Below are 18496 nucleotides of genomic sequence, written 5' to 3'. Positions count from 1 at the left end.
TTAAAATCTGTATACAAGTTCTTATATATAAAAACTGTACCACACCAGACACTTCTAAATTTGTTAGGACCTTCTTGCTTTCAACATTTCACTTTCTGAAAACTTCAGCCAGTTTATGGTTGAAGCTGATTTATGTACTTTCCCTGGTGCAAATACTTTGCTTCTAGGTAGTGACTAAAGGCTCACTTTAAAAAGAAAAAGAAAACTTTTAGGGCTTTTGAAAGTAGAGATGAATAATTATATGAGCTTTTCATCTGAATTACAGGTGCTTACCTTATTGTAATCTTTAATTACATATTAAATATTAACTCAAACTGAAAGATGATTAAACACAACACTGAAAAGCAATAACTCAGGGAACCACCATCCCAGAATGACAGATTGTACCTTGAAGAAAGGTGCAAAAATGGATGGTGTGGTGTGGATGTGTGGATTCTACTTTGCTGGTGTGAAATTCTAGTCGTAGCTCAGATACTGACAGAAACACCAATCGACTGTATGAGCAAGTGTGTGTGTGTGTGTGTGTGTGTGTATTCCCACAAGGCTAAAAAGGCTGTGTGTGTAACAGAATGAGAATTTTTTTTACATTTTTGTTTTGAAAGGGTTTTCCACCCATAGGCAGCAAAATATCAGCAGGAGTGTGACTACATTTTTTCTGGGGACTTTACTTGTTGCCAAGTTTGCAGCTTCAAAGAAGTGAAGCAGACTGTGAGCTAACAGAAGAGTACTGTCTGAAACCGCTGTTGGTCAGCACCCAGCAGGGCTCTCCAGACATCTCAGTTTCCATGTTCATCCTGCTAGCATTCTAGTTTAAGTATGGAATTCATACCACAGACCAAAACTATGTCTCACCCTTCTCTGGTTTCCCTCATCTACCCACTCTGTAAACATCCCTTTTCCTTCACACTTTTTTTCACTTGCTCCTTTTCTTGCTTTTAAATGTCAGTTCCTATTGCAGGGATTTCCCATACAGAAAGATGTGTAACGAGTTATTAAGCTTCTGGATTGCCACATGTTGCAAGACCAGCTTTAGAGCAATATAACAATTTTCCAAGTCTCTGCAACTATATTTGAGGAATGAAACATCATTCTTTTAAAATACATTCCTGTGTTGGATTGTGATGATGGTTGGAAACACCGTCTATTAGATCTCTTATCAAACCAATATCATATCATGTGAAAGTGATACGAGATGAGAGGAAATGCCACACTGTGAGAACGGGCAGCAGAGTCAGAGCATAGTTATTTATGGATTTAACAATATGAACAATAGCTTTCACATAAGGTGCAATTTGATTAAATATTAAGATGACAATACGGATTAACTACCACACAGATGTTGTGGTAGGATACTCATATGTACTGGTGGTTCTTGAAAAGAAAATGAATGGTGAAAATCCCAAAAGGAGATTCACTACATGTACAGAATAAGAAAAATGCTCTAGTTCACCTGTGAATGCATTAAATGGTAGTTAGCAAGTCCGTGACACTTTTAAATCTAACTGTGTATATTAATGTTGTGTATTATAAGTAGACTGTTACAAGTTGCCACAACATTTCTAGCAGGTCATTTGATTCTGAGTATATTCTGTTTTTCCACAGTCTTCAAGGTGGCCAAGCAGTGGCCATAAGTCCACCTAACCCACTGAGAGTAAAAACAGGCTCTACTTATCTTCTCGCAACACCGTAGTGTAGCGCTTCATGCTTGAAAAGTCTAGTTACAAAAGCTATGGCCAGCAATTGGGTCAAAAAGTGACTTTGACCTGGTGAAGGTGAATTTCACAAAAAACCCCAGTCCTCCTCTCAGTAGCTTCTCATAAAACCTTATTTTTAAATGATACTTGTTAGACTTCCACCCTCTTCCTTTAAATATCCAAGGGAAAAGGAGAAAATGAGAAAATCACATGTTCAAAATCCTCATAAATATCCAAGTCAGTGGAACATAAACTCCATCATTCCCTGAATATGAACTGCAAAACCAGAACTGAACAAATAAACTTTTCACCGTCCACATCTCAACAGGGCACCCGGTGTGAATGATGAACTGTCTTTTACATTGAGGTACCATATGTAAAGAATAGGTGGTCCTTCATAACTACTGTGATTTGTATCTGTTTGTCACCAAACTCACATATGAAAGCACTTTTCTCTCAAATCACACAGCGAGTACCTCACATTCCAGAGTTTATGGAGGACAATTCCGTTTTCCTCCATATCTGCCCGGGTTATATCACACTTGTGCAGACTGGCTTTAAACTTTGGAATTTTATTTTTTCCTTTTTTATTTCTCTGAAATCTAAAAACTGCATTTATTGGCAGGTACTGAACATTCCAATGTTGAAAGTGGTGTTTAACATTATCAGCCATGCTGGTATGGTATGGTATGGTATGGTATGGCCAGTAGCTGCATACAGCATTTCAAAACATGTTAGACTGATTCATAATTAACTTTGATGTCTTTGTTTTCTTTTTACTTTTACACAAATGGTGAAGTATACTTACTAGAAGATACAGCATTCTTTATGAGGTGTTGTATAGATTAAGATTTTCCTATTGAAAAGCATGCATCATTATGGGCAATTCAAAATTGGAGTAATTCACTGAGAAATTATTTCCAGTTGTTCCTAAGGTACAGGGCATGACTAAAATACCATGTATCTATTTCTTTAGAAAAAGGAGACGGTGTGAATCAGCTGACATTTGCCAAGTAAGTGTGGTTAGAGAGCAAGCATAATAAGCCTTGCATAAGGTGTATAGCATGTAATATATATTTTCAGATGGCAGGCTCAAGCAGCAGTACAAACTCATGTTAAGTTCACCTCCTCTGTCTTAACATTACTCATCACCTTCCAGTTTAATTTGCAGGAGCACAGTAAAATCAGAGTGCATGACAAGCAAATATCAATGGCTCCCCTGTGGATCCTGCCCACTGACAAAGAGAGTGAAGGATTATTTTCATAGCTGGCCTGCACTTAAAATTCCAGAGCTGAATATGCTTCTGTTTGTGACTTTTTGGTGCCCTATAATTTAATACCTTTTGTATTTCTTTTATCCCCAACTGAGAAAATAGTAGCATAAAAAGACATGAGCCATGTTTTACTTTGTAAGTTCATGTTTTTTCCCCATACTTTAATTAAGGAGATACTGCAAATAGATATACATGGACTTTATTATTGGCATAATGTATAACATTACTGTAAATTCTCATGTACAACACAACAGATTGGTAATATGTATTATATTCCATTGTGTTCCAAATAGACATATAGGAATCTATATAGACCTTAATTAACACACACACACACACACACACACACACGCACGCACGCACGCACGCACGCAATATACCATGTCCAGTGTAAGACAAGTATCATATATATATTTGAATAAACCCTTTTTCCCACTTAAAAACACTGAATTACTTATAAAATACATTTTACTACATATTCTGTTGTTTTTTTAAATTTGCTGTTATGTCCAAAGGGAATTATGACCTCTTGAGAAGACCAACCCCCCCCCCCCCCTTCTAATTTCTGTTTTCCTGTTTGGCTACTATGTCCAACAGCAGGTCAGAGAAATTACTTTAGGTTTGGCTCTATGATTTGGCTCTGTTGCTCTCGTTAGGACTACCCTAAATGAGTACTTTGATTTTCCAGACCCCAGCTTCCAATGTTACAAGCAAGCAGGAGTTTCTTTTTTTAAATTCCTTTTTTGTGCTTTGTTAATTACTCACATAATCAGCTTCTGTATTACACATGCCTTGATCTTCACTAATCCACAAGATGATAGGTAGTGTAGTGAGCAGACAATATGTGTCTGTTAATATTTACATTAGCATATACTGTCAACCTTCAGCTATTATTTTTAATCACAGCACAAGTACATATGTGACCTTTGAATCTGTACCTAAGTGGTTTTTCGCAAGGCATTTGTATGTTCCAGAGTCTGAGGGTGTGGGCCTCTGGATGATTAGTGTACCCTGAGGGTGGAGCAGTTCACTACCCATAGGCCGCCCCTTTTCTGCTGCTGATAGAACTGAATGATCTGGAAGCTCCCATGTGATCTCTGGCTTGGGGATCCCAGTAGCAGCACAGTTGAGCTGAATAGGTCTCCCAGTCTCTGCCCTCACATTGGAGGGGGGCCCCATTGTGATCCGTGGAGGGTAGGCAATGACAATAACAGGGACAGTAAGTACAGCCTCACCAGCATCGTTTCGAGCTCTGCATATGTAGTTTCCGCGGTCATGGAGTGTAGTGTCCTGAATTATAAGAGTACCATTTTCTAGCAACTGGTAGCGTCCGAGGACTTGAGGCCGAGTAAGAGTGTGACCACCAGGAACGGTCCAGTAGATTCTTGGTCTGGGACTCCCATCAGATAGGCAGTGAATGAAGAGGGGCTCCCCTGATATGCTGCGTATGATACCCCTGGGCCTTGTCAGGATATAAGGCTTCTGCCCAATCTCCAAAATTATTAGCTTCTCTATGTAGCCCATGAGATTCTTGGCACCACAGCGGTATTTCCCAGCATCTTCTTTGTGAGTACTGCGGATGACCAAAGTCCCATCATTGTTTATTTGGTGGCGAGAACCATGATTGGTTCCACCAATAAACCGTGTTCCATTAGGCAAAGTCCATGATATCTCTGGCATTGGCTGCCCATCAGCAGAACAATTCAGAACTGTGGTTTTCCCATTCCCAGACACAATACGTTCATTGAAGGGATTATTGAAGATTGGCCTTCGAAGCATACTTGTAACCGTCAACTGCACCACCATTACTGCCTCTCCTCCATCATTTCTAGCTAAGCAAATAAACTCTGCTGTATCAGAAGGGCGGACATTACGTATCTCAAGTGTCCCATTCTGGTGGACTTTAATCCTACTTCCAAAGTAGGGTGCTGTTAGAAAGATGTTATCAGGCATAATCCAAGTGATAGTAGGTCTGGGAGTCCCCTCAGCCATACAATCTATAAGTTTCCTGGAATATGTAGACACTATTTCTTTAATGACTGTTCTGTTCTGATGGTAGCCATTGATCACTGGTGGATTCCCACCTATCTCAAGCTTGTAGACTTTTCTGGTTTCTCCGCCAGGGTTGCGAGCCATGCAAACATACTCCCCTGCATCAATTACCTTGACATCCCTAATATCCAGAGAACCATTGACATGCATTAAGTAGCGTTCATGTGATGCTGCTATTACATCGTTATTGGGAAGTATCCACAATATCTTAGGTTTAGGCTCTCCAACTGCCTCACAGTCAAAGAGGATGCTTCCTCCGGGCTTCACTCTAGCATAGGTCTGGCTGGATGGACGCATCCTAGGGGATGCTGTAACTACAGTGATATGTACATGCATCTCATCTTTGCCAACCTGGTTCTCAGCAAAGCAGGTATAATCGCCTTCCTCTGACATTCCAACCTGGAGAAACATGATATGAAAACACGATATATAAACATGATATATATGTATATATGTTTGTGCAGTTTGTGTTTGATCCAATTCAATACCTGGTTTAGATAAAGAGTTCCATTGTCAAACAGAGTGTAGCGACGTTCTCGTCCTCCTCTACTGCTGGCATCAGACTGCAAAGCACTGTTGACCATTGTACCATCTGGTAGACCCCAGGAGATATCTGGCTTTGGTGCCCCTGAGGCTTTACAGTCTACTTTTAAGTCCTTTCCATAGGGTACCTGCTTCTTGCTGTATACCTTAGTCTCTATCTTGGCTGGCTTCATTGATACACTGACTTTCATGAGTTGTAGAGCATCACCAATCTTGTTTCGGGCCACACAGAGATAATCTCCGGCATCTTTGTCACTCACAGTGTTAACAGTAAGAGTACCATTATCAAGGACCTGTATCCTGCTGCCCACCCTGGAGTAACAAATAAAAGAAAATTAGAGAGACAGTTACAAACCTGGCATTAAGATAATTTGCAGAATTCCTTGTCTATGCTTATTAAGAGCAAAACGCATAAATTTGTATGGTTTCATATATTTTTTCAAACAGCTAAAATCAAAACGGTAACAGTGGAAAAGTGTCTTATCTGCTTACATCAAACAAATGTGTACAGAATGCCACTGGGGAGATACAGCAATTAAATCAGTAGCTGTTTTACATTGCCTCAGTCTTTCTGTTCTCTCTGGTGTTAGACATTGCAAATGACAATGTACCGACACACAAAGTGTTTATATAAACAGGTATTGGGGGTATAAGAAATGTGGTTTAAACGTACAATGCTTTTTTAAAGACGTAAAATTAAGGTAAGACATGCTTGCATTATTATCACACTGAACAAGCTAACAATTAGGAAAAATATAAATGAAATACACTCCAATTCCCTTCGGTATGATGACTTTTGTGTCGGGTTTTTTTTTCAATCCTAATAGAAGCATAGAAAGAGAACCATTGTATTGAAAATATTTTCACTTCAGTCTTCATTTGACTGTGCTGAGTTATGCTCTGAATAAGTATAGTCAATATCTGCATCTCATTTCTTTACATTTAGAGAGAATTACATGTTTTTATGTGTACTTATGAGGGACATTCAATGAATCAGTGCAGGCAACAAAACCTATAAAAAATATAAATGCATGTACTCTATTCACAATCAGTGCTTACTTTGGTAAGCATAACAGTATGCCACTGAATTGTTTTCAACAGTTTAACTGTTTCATGAGAGGCTAAGGGCAAAAATACGTCTGTTTTGGTGATTTTTATCCACTTTCTTCCATAGAATGTTCACTAAACCACTACAGTTTTTCTAAGCAATATTTATGCAAATCATGCACATTGAATTATTAGAATTTTGTAACTTTAATATAAAAGATAATACAATAAATACCTGTTCTACCAATGAACGTATTTTTACCTGTACCAATAGTCCACCACAGCTTTAGAAGGTAGTTTCCAGATTATCCTAGGTTTAGGGTTTCCAGTTGCCAAACAGTTTAGTCTTAACTGATCCCCATATGACAACTCAGTCAAGCGCTTGGATATCTCCAATATCTGAGGAGCAGATTCTTGTAGTATTACTGTCAGAGTCACGACTCTTCGTTCTGAACCAGTAGAGCTGGTAGCAATACATTCATATTTTCCACTGTCTGCTGGAGTCACATCCTTAATGTGAAGCGTCCCATTCTCATACATGGATATCCGTGTATCGATTACAGGCCTGTTAGATTGTATCATTGACCCATCATGGAGAACCCAGTGAACACTAGGCTGAGGTGTACCATGACCAGTGCAGGGTAACTGTAAACTGTGGCCAAGAATAGCTTGTAGCTGCTGCCGCTTCTCCTCCATGATACCTGGTGGAGCTGCCACCACCTGCAGTCGGACTGTAGCAGTATCAGCTCCAGCAGGATTACTGGCAATGCATTTATAATGACCTCTGTCATAAACAGACACATATTTAATAACCAGAGTCCCCACAGCAGATACTGATGCTCTTCCCTTCTCAGTGTTTTGACCCATGACTTGAGTACGGTTGGCCAAGATCCAAGATATCACAGGCATGGGCCGGCCCTCTGCTTTACATTTCAGTTCAACTGTGTTTCCTGCATAAGATTTTATCTCGCGCATCTTTGGCTCTAAAATGCGAGAGGGATAGGCTACCACTGAGAGGGTGATAATAAGTTTATCTGATCCATGGTCATTCTCAGCTAGACAGAAGTATTGGCCTCGATCTTTAATATTGGCATTTGGGATTGACAGCGTGCCGTTGCTCAACACCTCATACTTGCCCATCCTCTCTTTAATGGTAATGGTTCTTCCTGTGGGACAAAAGAAATACAGAGACAATGAAATATTTACCTTACAAACACTAAAACATTCTACACAAATCACTTAAAGCAACTGACAAAATTTAAACAGTATTGTTACTTTATTATCGCAGCGTTTTCTATAAATGGCTTTTACTTGCACCTGACAACAAATTTTGTTTCTACATGATGCCAAAAATACTGTCACTCCCATATCTTAATATGTATCACATTTTGGTTTTGCTAATGATAAGAATGAATGAAATTATTTTTGTACCTGTGCTGGAGGAGAATCGTTTCCATGTTATAACTGGCTGTGGGTTTCCAACAGCCACGCATGGCAGGAAAGCATCAGAGTTAGACAGTACAGTAAAGCTAGCTGCATTTCCACCCACTATCTTGGGTTTGCTTGACATGACCTTTGTAGTGGGTTCAAAACCAGCATTACTGGCACTGGTAGCATCATATCCCGAGACTTGATTATAAATAGTAGAGGTGGCAGAATCCTTGTCTGTAATGTAAGGAACGGGGGTACTGATCATGTAGCCTTGCTGAGCTGTTAGAAGGATCAGTGTATCAGAGTTATCTACACTGCCTTTAGTACCACTGCTTTTTCGAGTACCGGTAGGTCTAATTCTCTCCAACACTAAACTGCGATTGGTGTCACCATTCCTTTGTGTTGGTGGTTTGATGTTGCTGTGGAATCTTGTCTGAGCAGTTGTGTAAAACCGCTTAGTTGTATGCGGTATCAGTGTAGTAGCAGGATCATAAGTGGCAGAGGAAAATAGAGGTGTCATGGTGGTAGGATAGCTGGATGAACCACTAGATGTCCAGTCAAAGTCCTCATATAGGTCACTCTCCTCAGATCTTTTTTCAGTGGTACCCAATACTGTGGTTCTGGCATCTTTTTGTGTGTAAATGGGATTATATTCTGAAACACTTTGTTGAAAAAGTGTGGTTGCCTCCATTGTGTATTCCATGGTTGTTGCCTCTGTAGTTATTGCCTCAGTTGTTGTAGTTTGTCGGACTTTGGGAATTCCAGGTTTCCTTAGGGGTCTTCTTCTCCTATTGGGCCTCCTTCTCCGCCCTAGCCTACCTCTTGTCTCACCAGGCCTCTGTCTGATTATAAGCAAATTGTCAGACAGTCTTCCAGACCCAGATGAGGTTACATCAAGATTTTCCTGCTGGGTGGGTTTGACAGTGGGTGGCGAGGGTAGAGTCTGTAATTCTGGTGGTGTTTCTGCAGTGGTATAAAACTGTGAGGAACCAGAATAACTAGTAACAGGTATAAAGTCCAAGCTGGGACCCAGTGTTGTGAACTGGAAATCAGCAGAGGATGCATCTCCATAATCATCATCTAATGAACTACTCGTTGTGTGTCTGGATGGTGACAAACTATCAACTTTAACTAATAAGTTTGCAGAGGTAATGGGCGTAGGAGCAATGGTTGTGGTTAGGGTGCCTCTTGTTTCAGTCGTAGTTGAAGTTTTATTCGCAGTTAATGGCTTCTTAAGCCTACTGAGCATCCTTTCCCTTCCTTTGTTTCCAAACAACTTGTTCCATGGAATTTTTCCCCGAATGATCTTAGAAGTAGATGTAGTAGTGGTTGTGGTTGGGACTTTAGTTGTAGGATCCAGTTCAGGGGCAACTGCAAACGTTATGTACTCATTGGAAGTCTCTGATCTAGACTCTGCTTTGTTGAATGTGGCATTTGAAGTCATGTAATGACTTGTGGTTTTTTGCATATAAGCAGGTTTCTCTGTTTTGTGTAAACATGGACTAGAAGATGCTGTTGGTGTGACCACTGCCAAATCAGTGGTTGCTGCCTTATTATAGTTACAGGCTGAGAAAAAAAGAACCATGTTAAAAACATACGTGTTGTTTCATGACTGATTATTTATGCAACACAGAAGTACAAAACAACAGGGTTTTTAAGAACATGGTTTCTTACCTGTGGTCAACTGAATTTGATATGGCACAGAGGCATTCCCTTCTTTATTCATGGTGGATTGTTTAAGTTTATTAATAAAGGACTGCATGTCATGGATCCTGTTTGGTTTAATGATTCTTCTGCGGCCTTGAAAGTTCCTCCTGCCAACCTTTCCTCTGTTACTTTGGCGTGGGATTATATGGATGTGCTGCCGGGAGATGATAGTAGATCCTGCAGGCAGGCGCGGGGATTTTATTGTCTGGGTTGTATGGAAAATGATCTTGTCTTGCTGTCTGTCTGTAGCTGTGATTGCTGTAAATGAGGTTTGGCTTTCAGGGTCTGTGTGAAGGACTAGCTCCACTGGGCCTGGTTCATCTCTCATTGGAGTAACATTAGGGTCTGTAGTTGAAGAAAAAGCACCCTCTGTTGAAGTCTCTGGTTCTGCAGGTGCTTCTCCTGATAACTCTAGTTGGGTTTCTTGTGAAGTGTCTGTCACAGTAGGTTGGAGAGTGACTGGTTGTAGGTTCGAAGGTGGCATGCTGGTTCTTTCAAGGGTGTAAAAGTTGTTTGTCTCAACTAACCTTGGATCTGTAGTGAATGTAGACTGCATATATGGCTCTGTTGTTGCCATGTCTCTATTTTCCATTATTTTAGTTGAATTAATATAATTGCTGAATCTATTTTCCATGCCATTTTCCTTTGTTGCTAAAATATGTCCCTCACCAATTTGTGTGGTTGTTACTGTCTCAGTCTGCCTGTCTTGAGCAAATATTCTTTGTGGATTATCTGTTGTTGGTTGGACTATTGTTGGGAGAACAATGAGATGGTCTTCATCTTGAGCTTCACCAGAGCCAATTTCATTGTCACCAGAATAACCAATATGTGTGTTTTCATATTTTACTTTCTCATTTTCTCTATCACTCTTTATTTTTGAGCCACCCTGAGCCTTTTTCATAAATTCTGCAAACTTCTGCGGGTCTACTTTCCTGGAAGCTTTATCAAAGACCCTACTACTCCAGATGTGGCTGTTGCGGACTGACCCCCTCCTTCTCTGTCCCAGTCTACCTCCAAAACCTACTCGGCCACGTGATCTGTGTCTGGGGTAAGGCCGATCTGAAGTAATGGTCCTGGACTCCTGGATAGTTCTGTCAGCATGCTGGGAGTGGTGTATCTCACTGAGTTTGACTGTGTTTTGTGTCAAGCTAGAATCCATTGCAAACTCCGTCACCATCCCTGATCCCTCACTGTTGAAAACACTTGCTGTCACGGACCCTTTGTCTGTTACTGTCACCTGAGAAACGAGTAGGTCAACTCCAACATGATTAGCAACTAAACACCTATAAAATCCTCGATCCCTTGCTGTGATACCCTGAATCAGCAATGTCCCATTCTTAAAAATGTTTCTGTTCCCATGAGGCTTGTCAAGCACTGAATGGTCAGGCAGAATCCAAGACACTGAGGCCTCAGGACTCCCCGAGGAGCTACAGTCAAAAACAAGCTTTTCACCCAGTGGCCTAGAGAGTTGAACACCATTGACCTCAGCCTCTTCCACATCAGTGGACAGAACTGTCACTCGAAAGATGAGGATATCTGCATCCAGGTAGTTTGTGGCAATGCACCAGTAGAGGCCTGTGTCAGAGGTATCTGCACCTCGAAGAGTGAGCTTTCCTTCAGCAGTAATTATTATTCTCCTGTCCTCACTGGAATAAGGAGCTCTGACCTTGCTTCCATCTGGTAAAATCCACTCCAAGAGAGGCTTTGGATCACCCTGGATATGGCAGCTCAACTGTACCACACCACCTAGGTCAGGAGGAAAACATTTGATAATATCATAACCGTTTTCATGCTAAAAAGAAAAGACTTTTTAGTCTTTGAAATTCTGAATTCATTTTTTTTTAAATGCTTCCTATTTTATTAGTGCAATGATCAGTATAGTTTCATACATAAGTAAATAGTTCAGTTACTGGTATGTGCAGACCTAAGTAAAAGTCACATCTCTGAGCTAGTATATTAAGCGTTAATCTCTGACTCCCACCTGTAAGTACAGTGTGCTCAGTCTTAGTTTGATTATCTCGTTTGATCATGGCCCAGGAATACCGGTCCCTCTTAGATGGTGTGCTTTCCAAACGTAGGTTTACCACAGACTGGTACTTAATGTGCAGGGTAGAGAAGGTGGTAGCAGTGCGGTCTAGTTGGAAGCTCACTTCTCCCTGCATTAACCATGCAGGAGAGGCTTTAATCTCAGCCTTAATGTTTGTGTTTATTTCTTTATCTAGATCCTTTGTTTTCATCTGAGCATATCGGTACACCATTTCTGGGCTTGTGGCCAACATTAAACCTCTCTCTAGCCTCATAGGAGAGTCACTGTAGGTGGCTAAGATCTGCCACAGTTGCTGGATGTGTTCATGGTTAATATTACACACCAAATACGTAGTTATGCAAGTGGTAAGCATGGTGACATTGTTTCCTTCTCCTTCCTCCAGGGTTTGAGTCAGGTTCTCAAAAGAAGTGGGCCGCTGTACAGTGCAGGTTAGACTGGCATCATTGTAAAACTGGTCGGTCAGGTTCATTTGTATTGAGCCTAATGGGGCAATAAAGTCCTTGGGGGAAACAGGAAAGAAGTTCCCTTCATCCAGGCTGATGTTTTTCTGCTTTAGATGGGGTTGGATCAAAGGTTTGGTGCAAGTAAAAGCATTGTTGGGTAGAAGGGATAGAGGCCTTTTGTGGTAAAGCAAAGGATTTTCACAAACAGCACATAGGCCTCTGGGATATCTCCTGTCTCGCCAGCATTTCAGCACACCTGGAAAGAATTATTAAGCAGTGCAATGTTTAGATGGATTCATGGAAGAAAAAAAAAATCACACTTTCAAACTTATGTTCCAGCCAAACCAAAACTGGCTAATAAAACTTGTGAACCGCAAAAGGTCATAATCACAATACAGAATTGCGACATTTCGGTTAACCCTCGTGCTTGCCAAGTCATAAATAAAATGTATAACTTTAGTTCTTCTATGTCTTCATTGTTTTCTATGGTCCTCATGATGAAAAGATTATATGATATCTGCTTCCTGTAATGTCTCTGCAAAGATTTATATGCTTCTCTTGGATATGCCTGTCTTGCTTGGGATACAATCCCATGCACTATTAGGTTTTAAGAGAAAAACATACTATGCTCAAACCTGAGTACAACCACAAATACTGCCAGCAGTTTTACCAGATGGGTCTTATTAAAGCTGGTAGCAAATATCGGCTTACAGAGGTTTAGAGAAAGTTTCTCTGGCATTAATGAAAAAGAAACTGTTTAGATTCAGTAAGTGACTTTCTTAGCTGTTAACCACGGTTCAATTTTATATGCCTCTAAGTACTTTGGGAATTGTCCAAAGCACAGATGCACTCCTTACCTGTATTTCTTTGTGCCCAAAGTGAGAACCACTTCATACGGCAATCACACTTCCAGGGGTTGCCATGGAGGAAGACATTTTCTAACTGACTGCAGCCTGAAAAAATGTCTGCTGGCAGAGTGGTCAGAAGGTTGTCTGACAGGTGGATGGTTCTTACTGATGATACCTTGAAAACCTGGCTGTGTCTCAGTGTGATAAATGTGTCCGGGTGGAGCTGCTGGAGGTAGTTACCCTCCAGATTAACCAATTCTAAGTTGGTAAGCCCAAAGAAAGCCTCAGGGTTTATAAATTCGATGTGGTTGTGGTCTATGTGGAGTCTCAGCAGACTATCCAAGCCTTTGAAAGTCTCTTTGTTGATAATCTTTAATTTATTGTATGACATCTTCAGGACCTTGGAAAACACAATTAGGAAGATAGAGATGGTGGTCAAAACAATGATAACTGAAAGCTATTATGTCAATACACAATTACATTGTTTTTATAGACATAACATGAATTATTGTCAGACTGTTTATTTAGTCTGAAAAAGTGCAAGGAGTCAAGGACCATCCTTCACATAACACACACAGACATATAAAATTATTGTGAATCACTCAACATTCTTTGTGAAACATGAGGCATTTACTTTTTGTGAACCACAAAAGAGTTGATACAACTCTGTTTTTACAAGTTTGGACTTGTGACACTGAAATTCTGTATTGAATTATACTGCCTGTTATTGGTTAAACACAGTTACTTGTGCCTGAGTTATTTTTTTTAATTTCATTACTTTATAATTAGATTTGCAAAAGCAAAGGTGATACTTCTTAATCAATTTTGCCATGGTGAAAACCCTGTGCTGTAATTGGACAACTCTTATTGTTTTCCCCTCGCATTTGTGTCGTCTTTTTATGCTTTTTGAAATTTTTTGTCATTTTGAACTAATTATGGATGGAAATGTGAGACAACAGTCATAGTAAAGAAAATCAGCTGTGAACTTTTCATCCCTCCAAGCAGATATTATCTAAAAACCAGAAAACAAACCAGAAAACAAACAAAAACATATTTATGTAGGCATGCTCTACTTACTGATGTGTGTATGTCATCACAGAAATACTGAATTAAAACTATATGATGTCAGCAGTAAGGCTATTTTTGTAAACTAAAACCAAACTAAAAACAACCTTTACTGCAATTTGCAACTACAACTGATGAGTCATGTCTATTGAAACTGTAGATGTCTTCAACTGCTTTCAAAAAATTCTTTATTTTTATTGCAGTACCATTATTGATTTTCTCCAATCTTGTGTTTGACATATGCCCTCCATTCAAAAATGAAAACGAACATGTAAACTAATTTATTTAAAAATAACTAAAACAACACATTTTCAAATTTAAAATATAAACTGAAATAAGAAAATCTACTCTAGAAAATAATAACAAGTCAAAATGAAATAAAAATTAGGGTTGTCACACAAAGATATATTTTGGATGTTGCAGTGAGGTTTGCGAGTAATTTGTTTACAAAGGATTTTACCTGTAATGACTTAAGGTCTTTGAAGGCTCTGTCTTCAGTAGTGTGTATCATGTTGCTGTGCAGCAACAACAGTTCCAAGTTTTCAAGCCCTGAAAGATCATTTTCTCTCAGGATAGTTATGCTGTTGTACCTAACGGCATAGAAATGAAAAAGCTTTGGTTACTGATCATCATTTTGAATGAGCCTTCAAATATACTTTGCAGAAATATTACTGAAATGCAACTGAAGTTCTGCACATATAACCTAAAAGGTGGGCAATGCTGGTGAAAGATCTCAGCGAAAAAAAGCATTCATTCTAATCCAGAACCTGTCTACTCGGACAAATAAGTGAAAACACCTCACTAGGTGAACTATAGGTATATATTGCCCTCAGTATTGACATACTGGACATTAGTATTGTGCTGACTATATTACCTGTTCCTCATTCAGGCAATTTAATTTAATAATTAATTTAATAATTTTAATTATATAATTGCTTTGGGATTAATAAATTATTCAGATTTTGATACCATATCCTGCCAAACAGAGGCTGTGTGCATACTAAAGCATCTCAGAGAAAGCTCTTGTAGCAGGAACCAGTATACATGAAATTTCAAGTACTTTTTAACTGTTTATAGGTGGTTTTTGCATGTGTCTGTGTTTGGGGGTTGGGGTAAGGGACCTTGGCTCTTTCTCATGTTACACTACTTCAAACACATGATGGATGGTAGTACTAGCCATGCTAGGTCAGGGCCACATTTTACCATGTTGAAACATACATGCATGTGAAGACAAGTTTAAAACAATGCCAGTAAAGGTTGTTGATTACTAATATTGTGATACATATTAATGAAAACAATTTATAGTGTGTACAGAGTAATGTTTGAGTTCACTCTGTATGTGTCAGCAGGCAACATGACGTGCCCTTGGAGATGACACTTGTAGAGGAAATTAGGACTACATAATTAACTGTTAATTCTGCCTGTATTAATCCTGCCACGACATCTCAGGATGTCTGCAGTAAATACTCTGCTCCGGCCTGGTCACATTCTGAAATGAGGTCTAATTACGTACAATAATTGAATGCACTTGTGTGTCATTTGATTGACAAATAGCTTTCCAAGCAGGCTGAAGTAGCACCAGGGCACCACAGACAGGATAGAGGTAAGGCAGCTCTGTTTATGCATCATGTAACAGCCAGAGGCATTAATAGACGATTTGGTGATGAATGATGATTAATTTTATGATAAATTCATTTAGTGGCTGTGGTAACAGCTACTAGCTGGATGACAATGGCAATGGGATGCCGACTAGAGTGGTGATTTACTTCTTTGCTGTTTTTTTTTTGTTGGTTATTTTTTGAGAAACTAAGCCTCTCAAAGCACATAAAACTAAACACTGCTAAAGTTCTCCGGTTAAGATTGTTGATGGCTAATGCTTGCTAGCTATTGCTTGTTAGCTAATGGCAAGATTGGCTTTGTCACCTAACCTGAGCTAATATTTGCTTGTTGATTAACCAGCTTCACAAATTGAAGCTATAAAGTTGTGTTTTCTTGAGTCAATGACATTTTAAATAAACATTTTTTATCTCAATTCTGAAAGGTTATTTCTTTTCCAGACAGTAATTATATGTGGTCTAGTTATTAGACTAAACCTGTTTGACTTGTAGAAATACTTTTTGTAATGCTATTCTTTTACAAAGTCTGCAGTTTAAATCACTCAGTAATTCTTCACCAAGAGTATGTGTACTTCAACTCTTACCCGAGGTTAATTTTTTCAACAGCTGGCAGGATGTGGTCAGGTATTAAAGTCAGGTATCTGAAGGTGCAGTGCACTTCAGTGGTAACATCGCAGGCGCATGGTTTGGGACAGTCAGCACTTGAAGGCAGCGCAGCAGCCAGGAACAACAAAGTCTTTAGCAACCACCTCTGCAGGTATGAAGAGCTGCACACACACTCAGTCATTGTGCACAGAGTTGGGGGCTTCAGTTGCACAGGAAATTAGAGCAAAACTTTGTCGTGAACCATTAATGAAAACCACCTGAAGAGAGAATGATGAAGATATATAGATAGAAAAAAATAGCTTTAATTTCCAAGCCATTTCCTTCATTCGTTCCATTCTATTCTTGTATATTTTAATTTCCGTCTTTGCTATTCGTTGCTATCAAAGAAGAAAACTTAGGGAAGGATACGCATTCAAGTCAAAATGTGTCCATGCAGTTGCAAAATAAAATAAAAACAATGAGAAAAATAACTCTGCAGAAGTAAAATATCTGCAGACAGAAGAATTTAAACCATGAAAAAAAGATAGCCTGTATACAGTTTCTCTCACCGCACTAAAACATCTGTAGAAACCGGAATTGCTGCAGAAGCACGAATTAGAAATTCCTAGTCAAACTGTTTAAAGTCCACATTCAGTTTTAGTAGTTCTCCAGTTTGAGTTCTTAGATGAGCACACTCTGTAAGCACAGAGGGACTAGAGTCATTTCTCTGCGAGCGCCTGCAGCAGAGCACACGCTTCAGTCTCCTCCTTCTCCTCCTCCTTTATAAACTGCAGTAATGCAGTTCTAGACAAACTACAAATAAAAATGCAGGGAGTTGCTTTGTTTGAAAGATCTCATAGACAGTTAAAGGCCAACAAAATTCTTCCTCATCTTGAGTTACTCGGGATGATATTGGAAATATTAACTGCTGCCAAGACAATAATTTTTGACTCATATGACCAAGCTTAGAAGGAGGTCATATGTCTTTTTGAAGAATCTGAAACTTTCCTGATATGATTTATTGTATATTTCTTTCATATTTTCATTGAATCCTGCTTTTCTGTGATTACATTTGGACCAAACGTACCCCAAGCTTGTCCACACATACTCCACAAACTCTTTTCTGTGAAAGTCTTTCTGTCAGATTAAAACACATTTGAGCCACAATGTGTTACACATTATAGCAGCAGCCGGTTCGCTTCCCCCTCTCCTATCAAATGGGTCATTTGAATAAATTGGTTTTGTGTGTGTTTTTGGGGGGTTTTCTTATGATAAATTCCACACATAAATCACTATTCTGACACGCAAAGGCAAAAAAAACCCAAAAAAAACCCCCATACCATTCATTTAACTAGTGTGTTTTATCACAAAAGTCACTGAAGTTATACACAATGCACACAAACTGTCATTCATTTACTGTTATAATCTGTTCTCTTGTTAAGATAAAGTGGATATATTGTGCTTTTTTGCCACTTTTTTATCTCTGTAGCCACTGCTCAGAAACCACCAGGTATCAGATACCATCTTTTCTCATAGGGCAAACAAAATGAATTAATGACCGGATAATAAAAATGTAATAAAATATATTATCATACTAATAAAATAATGATGAATGGCTTAAGATCTTGAGCAATAAAAGAAGCTTTTATGGTTGTGACACTCAGCAGCTGGCTCAGTTTATCAGAAACTACTCACACAAAGTGGACTGGTTTTCGTTTTCAGATACTTGTGAACTAACTAATGAGTCACTGCACTGTGTAACCTTTTAGATTCATTTAGAACCACAGAGGACGAAGAGATGATTGTGTGTTTGTGGATTAGTTATTTGTGTAGATATAGGGCTTCCCATTCATTGGTCACAGGCAAGGTTGGCATATTCCATCGGTGTTGTTTTTTAACTTGTACATCTGGATAACACACCATCACACATGGACACAAACACCTCCTCTTCTCTTCTCTTCTCTTCTCTTCTCTTCTCTTCTCTTCTCTTCTCTTCTCTTCTCTTCTCTTCTCTTCTCTTCTCTTCTCTTCTCTTCTCTTCTCTTCTCTTCTCTTCTCTTCTCTTCTCTTCTCTTCTCTCTGTGATATCTAACTTAAATGAAGTAAATAAAGTGCCGAGCAACTGTCACTATGTGATAGATGTA

The 18496-nt window shown here is 39.2% G+C and overlaps 1 protein-coding gene across 1 annotated transcript; it reads right to left on the bottom strand.

Annotated features, from left to right (window-relative positions):
* Nucleotides 1-3125: 3125 nt before the first annotated feature.
* Nucleotides 3126-17089, bottom strand: igsf10 (immunoglobulin superfamily, member 10). The gene is made up of 10 exons (XM_080890242.1): nucleotides 16922-17089; nucleotides 16352-16630; nucleotides 14612-14741; nucleotides 13096-13486; nucleotides 11730-12494; nucleotides 9716-11494; nucleotides 8042-9607; nucleotides 6873-7776; nucleotides 5509-5875; nucleotides 3126-5419 (listed from the first exon to the last, which is right to left on the bottom strand). The coding sequence occupies exons 2-10, from the start codon at nucleotides 16552-16554 to the stop codon at nucleotides 3869-3871; spliced, it is 7656 nt and encodes a 2551-aa protein (XP_080746368.1). The 5' UTR covers nucleotides 16555-16630; nucleotides 16922-17089; the 3' UTR covers nucleotides 3126-3868.
* Nucleotides 17090-18496: the final 1407 nt, after the last annotated feature.

The sequence above is a fragment of the Rhamphochromis sp. 'chilingali' genome (assembly GCF_963969265.1).
Source record: "Rhamphochromis sp. 'chilingali' genome assembly, chromosome: 8".
NCBI classification, from domain to species: domain Eukaryota; kingdom Metazoa; phylum Chordata; class Actinopteri; order Cichliformes; family Cichlidae; genus Rhamphochromis; species Rhamphochromis sp. 'chilingali'.
The sequence above is the reverse complement of the archived record's forward strand: the minus strand, read 5'-3'. Positions and strand labels throughout refer to the sequence as shown.

Coding starts and splice junctions, on each gene's coding strand:
- igsf10 (XM_080890242.1), bottom strand. CDS start 16,554: ATGACTGAGTGTGTGTGCAGCTCTTCATACCTGCAGAGGTGGTTGCTA. Junction 13,487..14,611: donor AAGACCTTAAGTCATTACAG/GTAAAATCCTTT, acceptor GTGTTTTCCAAG/GTCCTGAAGATGTCATACAA. Junction 7,777..8,041: donor ACGATTCTCCTCCAGCACAG/GTACAAAAATAA, acceptor TTTGTCCCACAG/GAAGAACCATTACCATTAAA.